The 11966-nt window shown below is 51.5% G+C and overlaps 1 protein-coding gene across 1 annotated transcript; it reads left to right on the top strand.

The window, feature by feature from the left end:
* The first annotated feature begins 1189 nt into the window (after positions 1-1189).
* LTBR (lymphotoxin beta receptor) lies at positions 1190-8773 on the top strand. The gene is given in 11 exon segments (XM_020878717.2): positions 1190-1506; positions 1626-1722; positions 1975-2100; positions 2190-2342; positions 2713-2809; positions 2942-3033; positions 6216-6323; positions 6636-6661; positions 7374-7602; positions 7879-8096; positions 8098-8773. Coding segments are annotated over 11 exon segments (1374 nt in total). The 5' UTR covers positions 1190-1389; the 3' UTR covers positions 8209-8773.
* Positions 8774-11966: the final 3193 nt, after the last annotated feature.

Here is an 11966-nt window from a genome sequence, read left to right as displayed (position 1 = left end):
ACTTGGGCAAGGTATCATCAGATTAGTCCATAAATATGTACTGGCCACGTGGTCCACACTGGACTCTGTGCGAAGCTCCCTGAACCCAGACTTGCAGTTCCAGGGCAGGCTGTTGTCAAGCACGACAGGCCAGTGGCCGGCGGACGATAAGCAGCGGGCCACAGGGAGGGGTCTGGGCGGAGTGGCTGGGCAGCCCAGGGTGAGGTGCCCCCCAAGCCCAGGTGAGCCTCAGTGACATGTGGGAGTCAGCCAGGAGCACGGAAACATGGAAACCAGACTCCCTGGAGTGGGCGGGGGGAGGGCGAGGATGCCTTAATGAATTGCAGGGAAATGGTAGGAAGAAACAGGGCAGGGGCCAGACCAAGCCCTCCTGAAATCCTGGTCTCTTTTACACGGCATCCTGGCCTCAGGGTCCTCATCCTTAAGGTGAGAGGCCTGGACAGGCAGGCTGTCAGCTCAGGGATCCAAAGGCTCCAAGGTGAGGTCTCAGGACTGAGGGGGGTGGTTGCCCAGCCCCGCCTGGCCACCCTGACCATGGGAACTTCACATCCCCGCATTCTCTGAGGACATGGGGGTGGAGGGGGGAGGGAGGGCAGGGGCTGCTCTACCCTCTGGAGTGTCTCCTAGGTGACATATGCCCTCCGCTCTATGGGTTGGGTTGACTCAGGGGAGGGGAGGGGGGGCAACTCTTTTGCAGTTTATTTTAAAAATTCATACAACAGGGCGGGAACCCAGGAGTCCAGCAAGTCTGCCAAGAGGGACTTCTGGTTCCCAGATGCTGGTCTGGCTGGCTGTCCATGGCTCCCTGTGGGTCTCTGCACCCTCCAAGTCTGACAGTCCCAAGCCCATCCATTTTTTCTGATCTGGTCAGACACAGCTCTGTCTGGAACTCCATCTGTTCCCGGGTCCCCTCTGCCCCAGTCAGGCTCCCAAGTGACCATCCGAGGATCATCCGCTGGCTCCGCCACCCCTTTCCCACCAGCCGGCCCAGCCTGGTCTGCGTCCTCCTCTCCAGTCAGGCCTGCGGAGAAGGGAGGAGGCCCCGGTTCCGGCCCTGCTGCCCTCACGTGCTTTCCCGGCCGCCCCTCCCGCCCTGCGTCGTCGGCCAGCCAAGCCTGTTCCTCTTCCCGATTGCGACAGAGGCCGCCCGGGCTCCAGCGGCTCCCTGTCCCCGCCCCGCGCCGGCCCTCCACTCCCACTTCCTGAGCCCCGGCGCTGGCGCTGGAGCCCTGGAGGCCAGGCCAGGCCCGGCCACTCCGGCCCCCGGGGTGCGTCCGTCAAGTCCTGTCCCAGCCCCCGGGCTCTGCCACCACTGGCCCGGACGTCCAGGCTTCCACCTCCCTCCCAGGCCTCCATCCATCTGCTCGGCAAGCAGGCTGACTGGTCGCCATGCGCCTGCCGTGGGCCACCTCCCACCGCGGCCTGGCCTGGGGGCTACTCATCCTGGGCGTCTGGGGTCTCCTGGCTGCATCCCAGCCCCAGCTGGTGAGGGGGGGGCCCGTGCAGGTAGGTGGGGGCGGGCTTGGCTAGGGGAGAGGGGTATGGGCCATCCTCTCTGATGGCCCTCTGCTCCTCCCAGCTGACCCCTGAATAATTCACCCTCCTGATTCCATCTCCTCTTGAAGGGGCTCCCATACCACACGGAGAACCAAAGCTGCGGAGACCAGGAAAAGGAATACTACGAGTCCAAACATCGCCTCTGCTGCTCCCGCTGCCCCCCAGGTGAGAGGCCAGGGCCAGAGGGAGTCTGGGACGGGGAGGCGGGGTACAGGGGGCTCCAGCCCTCCTTGCTGCCTCAGATAGACACCGGACACCAGCTCCCAGGGAAATCAGCTGGCAGAAACAGAGAGCGAGAGGCACTGGCCGGCCATCCTATGTAGGCACCGGGACAGGCCCAGGGTCACGTAGCGAGCAGCAGAGGGCACCGTGGGAACCCCAGTCCCCTGACTGTCCTCCTGCCCGCTCACAACCTAGGCACATACGTCTCCACCGAATGTAGCCGCCACCAGAACACCGTCTGTGCCACGTGCCCCGAGAATTCGTACAATGAGCACTGGAACCATCTCTCCTTCTGCCAGCTGTGCCGCCCCTGTGACAAGAGTGAGTGGGGTGTTCCGGGGTGGGGGTGGGGGCTGGGATGGCCTGGAGTGCAGCCACTGGGCCGAGCACCCCCCTCATCACCCCCGCAGTGCTGGGCTTCGTGGAGATCATGCCTTGCACCAGCAACCGCAAGACCCAGTGCCGCTGCCAGCCGGGGATGTACTGCGTCTTTTGGAACTCTGAGTGTGAGCACTGCGAGCCACTCTCCAACTGCCCGCCTGGCACCGAAGCCGAGCTCAAAGGTCAGAGGTCACTGGCAGCAGAGGGTGGGAAGGAGGCTGGGCGGGCGCTCTTGAATGGGTGCAGGGTGCTGTGTCCATGGTGACGCCCCAGATGGCTAGTTCTCTGTGTAATAAAATGCTTCTCCCTCCCTGAGAAAGGCTCACAGATGGAACCTGCAGAGAAAGGGAGTTGGGATGGTGCAGGGTTCGAGGTCCTCCCAGCACTGAGAGGAAGCTGGGCAATGGGGAGAGAAGGAAAGATGCTTCGGAGTACAGATTGGGGACGGTGGGTGGGGAGGGGGCCGTCCAGCAGGCGTCACAGAAGCCCACGGCTGGACGGAAGCCCCCTGTGCCCACTCACCCTGGCTGCCCCGCTCTTCTCTCCTGCCAGATGAAGTCACGGAGGCTAACAGCAACTGTGTCCCCTGTAAAGCTGGACACTTCCAGAACACCTCCTCTCCCACCGCCCGCTGCCAGCCCCACACAAGGTGAGCGTGCCCAGTCTGTGTTCCTCCCGCCCTCCCAGCACCAGCCGATGACAGTCCACCTCATGCTGAGCTCCACAGACCAGCTCCACTCCCAGCCGGGAGCCCCCCTGAGCTGGGCTCTTTCCTCCACAGGTGTGAGGACCAGGGCCTCGTAGAGGAAGCCCCAGGCACGGCCCAGTCTGACACCAGCTGCAGAAATCCACAAGAGCCCCCCGACATGCCAGGTGAGGGCCCAGGGGCATGGGGAGGGGCATCTGGGAAGATGCCTTAATTCCACCCACCTAAAAAAAATGGGAAAATGATGAACCCTTTCCTCTCAGAGTTGCAAGAAGAAGCTCCTCAAAGAAACAATGGCGTATCCCTGGGCCAGGTTACTTACACACACATACATACACTTTTAAAGTTATATGTTCTACATATAACTTAAAAGTTACATACAATATTACATCTACATAGAGACATAGATATAGATATAAACTATAGATATATAGATATAGATATAACTGTACCTGATATCACTGTCATCATTTTGGACATGCCACCCTCACATAACCCAGTTACTGAGTGTAGTAGGTTACACCTTCCATCACTAGAGAGAAGATTCTACATTTGATGCTTTCTTGGTCTTTTCTGTGGAATTATTGCTTTCCTTGCCTGAAAGAGGATTATGCATGCTTGTGCTTAGTTGCTACCGTTGTGTCCCAGTGGACCATAGCCCTCAGGCTTCTCTGTCCATGGGATTCTTCAGGCAAGAGTACTGGAGTCAGTTGCCATGCCCTCCTCCAGAAGATCTTCCCCACCAAGGGATCGAACCCGAGTCTCCTGCATTGCAGGCAGATTCTTTACTGTTGAACTACCGGGGAAGCCTTATAGAGAATTATAGGATGTTTCCAATGACTGTCATTGTTATTAATCAGGGGAAAGTTTATTTCCTTAATTTTAAAAAATGGCTGAGCATTGATAATCATAGCTTCCATTTAATAAGAGCTAGTGCGTCAGACACTCTGTGGACTTGACTTTCACTAACTCATTTAAACCTCCTAATGATCCTATGAAATAGTCCTATTGTTATCCTTACTGACAGATGAGGAAACCAAAGCCCAGAGAAGTTAGGTGACTTGCCCAAGATCACCCATGTGGTAGTTAGTATTATGAAGACCTGTTCTAGGTCTTTCTTACTCCAAAACCCATGCCATAATACATGCAGACTGTAGAAGATTAGAAAATTCAGATAAACAAAACTAAACCTCACCTGCAGAACCATCAGCTGGCATATCCACGCAACACTTTTGAATATATCTTCCCTGACATTTTTCCACACAATAGAAAAAACATTTTTTCTAAAAGTGGAGTCATTTGAATGTTTGTAACTTAATTTTTTATCCAACTATATCATAACCTTTTCTACATTCTATTATTAATTTTTAACTGTGTGTCAAAAATGATTGGCTTTTATTTCTTTTTTCTTTTGTATTGGGGTATTGCTGATTAGGGCTTCCCTCATAGCTTAGTTGGCAAAGAATCTGCCTGCAATGTAGGAGACCTGTGTTAAATCTCTGGACTGGAAAGATCCCCTGGAGAAGGAAATGGCAACCCACTCCAATATTCTTGCCTGGAGAAGCCCATGGACAGAGGAGACTCGCAGGCTATAGTCCATGGGGTTGCAAAAGTCGGACATGACTGAGTGACTAAACCACCACCAGGGGCTTCCCTGGAGGCTCGATTGGTAAAGAATCTGCCTGCAATGCAGGAGACCTGGGTTTAATCCTCAATTGGGAAGATTCCCTGGAGAATGAAATGGCAATCCATTCCAGTATTCTCGCCTAGGAATTCCCATGGACAGAGGAGCCTAGTGGGCTGCAGTCCATGGGGTCTTAAAGAGTCGGACACGACTGAGCAACTAAACCATCACCACCAGAACTGATTAGCGATGTTGTGATAGTTTCCGGTGCACAGCAGAGGGACTCAGTCATATATATATATACCCATTCTCCCCCAAACTCCCCTCCCATCCAGGCTGTCACAGAACATTGAGAAGAGTTCCCTGTGCTATACAGTAGGTCCCTGTTGGGTATCCATTCTAAATATAGCCATGCGTACATCTCCATTCCAAAGTCCCGAACTATCCCTTCCCCCCATCCTTCCCATCAGCTGGCATATCCATGCAACACTTCTGAATATATGCCTCTTTGGAAGCACACATCTTCTGATGCTAATAGGTCTTCATGTCCTTGGCTCTGTAATTCTCAGATTGGTATTTAGAGCTGGACTTTCAGAGAGTATGGAAGCTAATCTCCTCATTTTGTATATGAAAAACACACAACTGGGCAGGAACCCAGGTGTCCAAGACCCTTGGTCTAATTCTTCCCCACATCTCCCATTCTGGACTCACTTAGGCCACAGAATTAGATGGACCACCAAGGGTGAACTCCCAGTGTCCAAGTCCTCCTGCGTTTCCGCAGGAGCAGGTGAGAGAAAAAGTGGCTGGCACAGTGGAACCATGCTGTCAATGGCAGCACAAGGCCCACAAGAAGACAACGGTTGCCCATGGCTATACACGGACGCCTGAGAAGCCCAGCCTCCCCTTCCCTCCCACTCCTGGGAGCTGCCCCAAGCAAGCCAGTGGACATCCAGCAGCCCCCCTCATCCAGGCAGCCAAAACAGGCAGAGTTCAGCAGCTGGTTCACTGACTCTGTCACCCCTGTAAACACTCCCATGACTACAGAAGGACAGGTTCAGCTCCTACTGCTGTTTATCTTGCTGTCAGATAGTCACATCTGCAGAAACATGGCTTTACCCCGCAGCCTGAGTCTGCTCACAACCCCAAGCCCACCCTCCCCTACGGCCTCCCACTCCCATTTCCAGCCCAAGTGCCTGTCCTCACCCACAGGGCTGCCCCTGTGCCGATGGCCAGCCACACTCGCCCCAAACATCTCCATCCGAGGCAGAGCCTCCTGATTCTCCTGGTTCTCGGTGAGGGGAGTACCCCCCACCCCGATCAGGCTCCGTGCCCCGTCTCTGTAACCCAAGGGAAGTTTCTCCAACTCCTCCTTTAGGAACTGCAGTGGGTCTACAAGGGGAAAGAACTTCCCGGGTGGCACAAGTGGTAAAGAATCCGCCTGCCAAGGCAGGAGACGTAAGAGACTCCATCCCTGGGTCAGGAAGATCCCCTGGAGGAGGGAATGGCAACCCACTCCAATATTCTTGCCTGGAAAATCCCATGGACATAGGAGCCTGGGTTGAAAAGAGTCAGACAGGACTGAGCAGTGGCAGTAGCAGGAGGGGAAGCCTGCTCCCCGTTTTCCATTCTGGGTGGCCTGAGAACTGGAGAGCTGCTCCCTAATTGCCCCATCCACCCACTGCTCTCCTTGGGTCCTCACGCCTCATCCTGTCTGCTGTTCTCTAGGAACGATGCTAATGCTGGCCATTGTGCTGCCTCTGGTCTTGTTTCTGCTCCTCACCACCGTCTTCGTCTACACCTGGAAGAGCCACCCCTCTCTCTGCAGAAAGCTGGGTAGGAAAGACTCAGAGGCTGGCACGGATGTCTGCCTGGGTCTGTGCGCATCCAGATGGGGCCAGGGGCTGGAGGGAATATTCAGCTCCTTCAGGGCCAACACTTCTGCCCCTTCACACCCTCAAGACACCCAGCACTTGTCCCCAACACAGACATCACATCTAACCAGCCCCTTCACTCTGAGGCTGGAGATAAGGGTAATGACAGACTGATCAATCTGGGAACCCAGGGTGGGCAGTGCTATGCTGTGGGGTGGGGTGTGGAGGGGAAAACCTGGGGGTCTGAGGCCTGCCATTTCATTTTCTATTCCAGGATCCCTGCTCAAGAGGCACCCAGAGGTAATGGGGAGGCTAGGGAGGCAGCAAGGAGGGGCAGGAGACAGGGGAACAGGGGTGGTGGGCAGGCAGGAAAAGAATCTGCAGCTTCGACATCCATTTAATCATTCAACTCATAATTTATTGAGCACGCGATGTGCCAGGCACCATGGAAATAGCAGTGAGCAAAGCAAAGTCTCTACCCTCCCAGAGTTTCTTTCATACCAGTGGAGCAAGGATAAAGTTAGACGACTATGTATTAGGTGGTGACAACTGTTAAATATGGAGAAGGAAATGGCAACCCACTCCAGTATTCTTGCTTGGAGAATCCCATGGACAGAGGAGCCTGGCGGGCTACAGTCCATGGGGTTGCAAAGAGTCAGACACGACTGAACAACTGAGCCCAAATGCTAAATAAAGCATGCTGGGGTGGGGGTGGGGTGGGGAGAGTGGCAGTGGCAAGCAGTGAGGGTATACTATCTTCGAGTGGGCAGAGAGAGCCTCTGTGATCAGCTGATATTTGAGCAGAGAGCTGAAGAAAACAGAGGGCCAGACTGTAGCAGGATGTAGCAGGGAAAGTGCTCCAGGAAGAGGAATGTCAAGTGCAAAGGCCCTGAGGCAGGAAGCTTGATGAGGAGGGTATGGAGCTGCCTAGGCACAGGGTGGGGGTGGGAATTAAAGAAAGATAGAGTTTGAGGCCCCCGTCCTTGGCTGGTTCTCGGCCTCTGTCCTGCAGGGAGACGAATCAAATCCTGCTGATGGAAACTGGGAGCCCCCAAGGTTCAACACACATGTTCCTGACCTGGTAAAGCCACTTCTGCCCACCCCTGGAGACTTGACCCTGGCCTCGGCAGGCGTCCCAGCGAACCCGAATTTGGAGGAAGAGGTGCTCCAACAGCAGAGTCCCCTGAGCCAGGCCAGGGACCTGGATGTTGAGCCCCCAGAACAAGGCCAGGTGGCCCACGGTGAGAAGGGGGACAGGGAGGGAGGGTGGGCAGGGGGAGGGCGTGTGAGCCGGGCAGAAAAGAGGAGATGGCAACAGCCAGTGTCCTGACTACAGAGAAGGGACAAGACTGAAAACCAAGAAAACGGAATGAACACAGCTCAGGAAACCAAAGAGCATGGAGAAGGAGGAAAGGGGAGATGGCGGATGGGGCCCTGGGGAGTCCCATGCTGGCAACACGCGGTGGCCCCCCTCAGCCTTGACACCTCGGCCCCTCACTCTGCCTTCCTTCCCACAGGCACCAACGGCATTCATGTCACCGGCGGCTCGATGACGGTCACCGGCAACATCTACATCTATAACGGGCCAGTCCTGGGGGGAGCCCGGGGTCCCGGAGACCCCCCCGCTCCCCCAGAGCCTCCGTACCCCATCCCCGAAGAGGGTGCCCCCCGCCCTCCCGGGTTTTCCATGCCCTACCAGGAGGATGGCAAGGCTTGGCACCTGGCTGAGACAGAGACACTGGGGTGCTACGCCCTCTGACAGGGCCAAGGACCCAAAGCGTCAGTCATGCCGGACGGTGTCTGGAGGAGCCAGGAGAAGGAAGGCTGCGCTCCCCGCACAGGCCTGACTGAGGGCCTGGGAAGGGCCCCGAGAGCTGGACCCTGAGGGGCCAGGCCTCAGACATTGCCTCTCTGAGAGCAGGGCCGGCGCTGGCTGGGAACAGCGCCCCGGCAGGACTCTCAAGGCCACCACCTGAGCAGGCCCAGGACTTCCCTGCAGACTCCCTGCCCACGGGGGCTGCACCGGCTCGGCCTCAGGCACGGACAGGGCATGTGTGACCCTAACCGCTGCCCCCTGGCATTTGAATCCCAAGCCTGGCATGGAACGGAGCCAGCCACACGGTCACTCAAGGACTGGGACCCCCCTGGCAGAGTCATGGTGCTCAACATTCCCAAGCTTCAGAGGCCCTTTGAGGGCCCACACTTCAATGGACGGAGAGAGACCCAACAAGAAGCCGGAGTGACAAGGAGGACCACCACCCTCCCCTCCTCGACAGGAAAGCGAGTCTCTCTAACCAAGGGCTTGGGTGGGGTTCGAGGTATAAGGGCGAGTTTTGGATGGGGAGGAAAAAAATTGGTGAGTATATTTATGAACTGTACCCACATACAAATAAAGAGGAGATTGAGACCTAGGCCATTGATTTCCTTGGGATTTATAGAGAAACGCGATTTCATTGGGGCCATGTCAAAGGCACAGGTCAAAACTATGGAATATAAAATGTTATCAGCTATAATCCCACTAGTTATTTGCACGAGAGGCTGGTATATGGAATTCAGGTGAAGACAGTATTGGCCAACAATCTCTGACAATGTGGCAGTCAGTGTTCTCAATGCCATGCAACCTTACCTTATGCAGCCCTCACAAGACTCTCAGGAGGCAGGTATGAGGACTATTCCCATTTAGCATATGAGGAGACTGAGGCCCAGAGAGGGTAAGTCAGTTGCCCAGTTTAGCTGCACATGGTTGGGATAGGCCCTGTTAGACTGGCTCTAGAGTCCTGGTAGGTAAAAAAAGAGAATTTCTCTGAATAGATAAAATGGACTGGTTTTCTCAAATCAACAGACCTCCTCCATACCCCGCAGGCATGAAGTCCTCAGCCGACTCTCAAACCCCCAGGTTCAAAACAAAGTACAAAAGTGTCTGGCAAGGTTTTCTGTTTTGTCTGTTTTGCCACACCGTGTGACATGCAGCAAACCTCCCCAACCAGGGATCAAACCTATACCCTGATTGGAAGCATGGAGTCATAGCCCCTGGAACACCAGAGAAGGCCGTATTTGGCAAGGTTGGGTGAAGGGAAAGATCCATGCTTTAGACATAAATTGAGAGGCCAAGTTCACATTCTGCTGATAAAGAGATGGAGGCCGGCCTCCTTCAACCAGAAGAAGCATCCTGACTTTTACTTTATTTCTTCTTGTCTTGCAGGCTTACCTCGCTACATTGTGGGTTTTTTAAAACAAATCGTGACAACCCTGAGTTATTGATAATGGTTAGCATTTTTTAGCAATAAAGTATTTTTAAATGAAGGCATGTAGGTTGGTTTTTAGACATAATGCTATTGCACACTTAATAGGCTGCAGTACAGTGTACATATAACGTTTAGATGTAGCGAGAAACCCCCTAAAATTCGTGTGACTCGCTTTATTGCAGTGGTCTGGTATCAAACCACAGCATCTCCAAATATGCTTGTATTTTCTTTTCTTCCCCCAAAGAACTCCAGATCTTCTCAGGCTCTCTTGTTGTTTGTAAATGTTTGGGGCCCCAGAATTTATCTACCGTGCTGCCCAGTAGAAATGGTCTTAGCTGGAAAGATTGAGAGGGGAGCTGCTGCAGCTGACTGCTCCTTCCATAAAAGGCCACCCTCTGGGTCTAATGTTATGACTGTTGCTGGGGCCCTTCAAGGTGGGGAAGCTCCAAGGCACACACTCTAGGAGTCTTCTGATCCAACCCAGCGGATGGGTTATTTAAGGTTGACCTTGAGAGTATTAAATCCAACTTCCTTTTTTGAGCAGTAAATAATGTGAGCTGTATTTTTAGACAGAGAATGAAAGCCTCCTGCTCTTGCCATAGCCTAGAGCCAGACATCATGATTCCTTAATTGTTGTTCCATGGTATTTAGATTTTTTAAAAACTATACATTTTTTTAATAAAAAATAAAAAAATAAAAAAATAAAAAAAAAAATAAAAACTATACATTTTTTTTAACAAAATAAAAGGAGGAAACTTTTTTTTAAGAAATGGTGCCAGGAGTGAGGAGGAAAGTTTCAAGAGGGAGGGACTATATATATATATGTATGCATATATATATATATATATATATATATACTTATGGCTGATTAACATTGTTATATGACAGAAGCCAACACAACATTGTAAAGAAGTTACCCAATTTAAAAAAAAAACTTAATGAATAAATCCAGTCCCTTCTCTTCATGGCAAATATATGGGGAAACAATGGAAATAGTGAGAGACTTTATGTTTTGGGCTCCAAAATCACTGCAGATGGTGACTGCAGCCATGAAATTAAAAGACGCTTGCTCCTTGGAAGAAAAGCTATGACCAACCTAGACAGCGTATTAAAAAGCAGAGACATTATTTTGCCAATAAAGGTCCATCTAGTCAAAGCTATAGTTTTTCCAGTAACCATGCATGAATGTGAGACTTGAACTATAAAGACAGCTGAGCAGTGAAGAATTGATGCTTTTGAACGGTGGTGTTGGAGAAGACTCTTAAGAGTCCCTTGGACTGCAAGGAGATCCAACCAGTCAATCCTAAAGGAAATCAGTCCTAAATATCATTGGAAGGACTGATGCTGAAGCTGAAATTCCAATGCTTTGGCCACCTGATTCGAAAAACTGACTCATTGGAAAAGACCCTGATGCTGGGAAAGATTGAAGGCAGGAGGAGAAGGGGTTGACAAAGGATGAGATGGTTGGATGGCATCACTGCCTCAATGGACATGAGTGAGCAAGCTCCGGGAGTTGGTAATGGACAGGGAAGCCAGGTGTGCTGCAGTCCATGGGGTCGTACAGTCGGACACGACTGATCCACTGATCAACTGAACTGAACTGAATAAATAAAAGGGAAACATTTCTTCTAGATTTTTTACAGTTTCACTTTTTAAATTTATGCTTATGAGCCTATTTTTGTGTGTGTAAGGTATGTGTTGAAGTATTTGGTCTTTGCATATAAATGTCTAATTATTCCAGCACCATTTGTTAAAAAGACTGTTCTTTCTCAGTTGAATTATCTTTGTTTCTTTGTCAGGTCAGTTGATAATATTTGTGCCACTTGATTTCTGGACTCTTTGCTGACTCCATCGGCCTGTGTCTATCCTTCTGCTAACATCACAGTCTTGACTTCTGTAGCTTCCTAAGTCTTGAAATTGGGTGATGTAATTTCTCCAATTATTGTTCTTTTTTTAGTCCCTTTCAGTTTCTTTTCCGCATACATTTTATAATCCACTTGTCAATATCTTTAAAAATAAAAGAAAAAAAAACCTGCTGTGATTTTTGAGTGAAGATGATTGACTCTATGATTCAGATTGGGGAGAACTGACATCTTTACAATATTGAGTTTTCTGACCCATAAACATATCTTTCCATTTATTTACATCTTTTTTTATTTCTTTTAACAGTGGTTTGTAGTTTTCAGCATACAGATCCTACACATAAGTTTTGTATGCAAGATCTGTACTTTATGGAGAGAGGAAGCTACTATAAATTGTATTTTTAAAATTTCAAATGTTAATTGTGTGTCTCTGATATATGGAAATATGATTGACTTTTGTATATTGGCCTTGTATCTTACAACCCTGTTAAACTCACT

Source organism: Odocoileus virginianus, chromosome 23 (assembly GCF_023699985.2).
Source record: "Odocoileus virginianus isolate 20LAN1187 ecotype Illinois chromosome 23, Ovbor_1.2, whole genome shotgun sequence".
In the NCBI taxonomy this organism is placed as follows: domain Eukaryota; kingdom Metazoa; phylum Chordata; class Mammalia; order Artiodactyla; family Cervidae; genus Odocoileus; species Odocoileus virginianus.
This window is presented reverse-complemented; position numbering and strand designations above follow the sequence as displayed.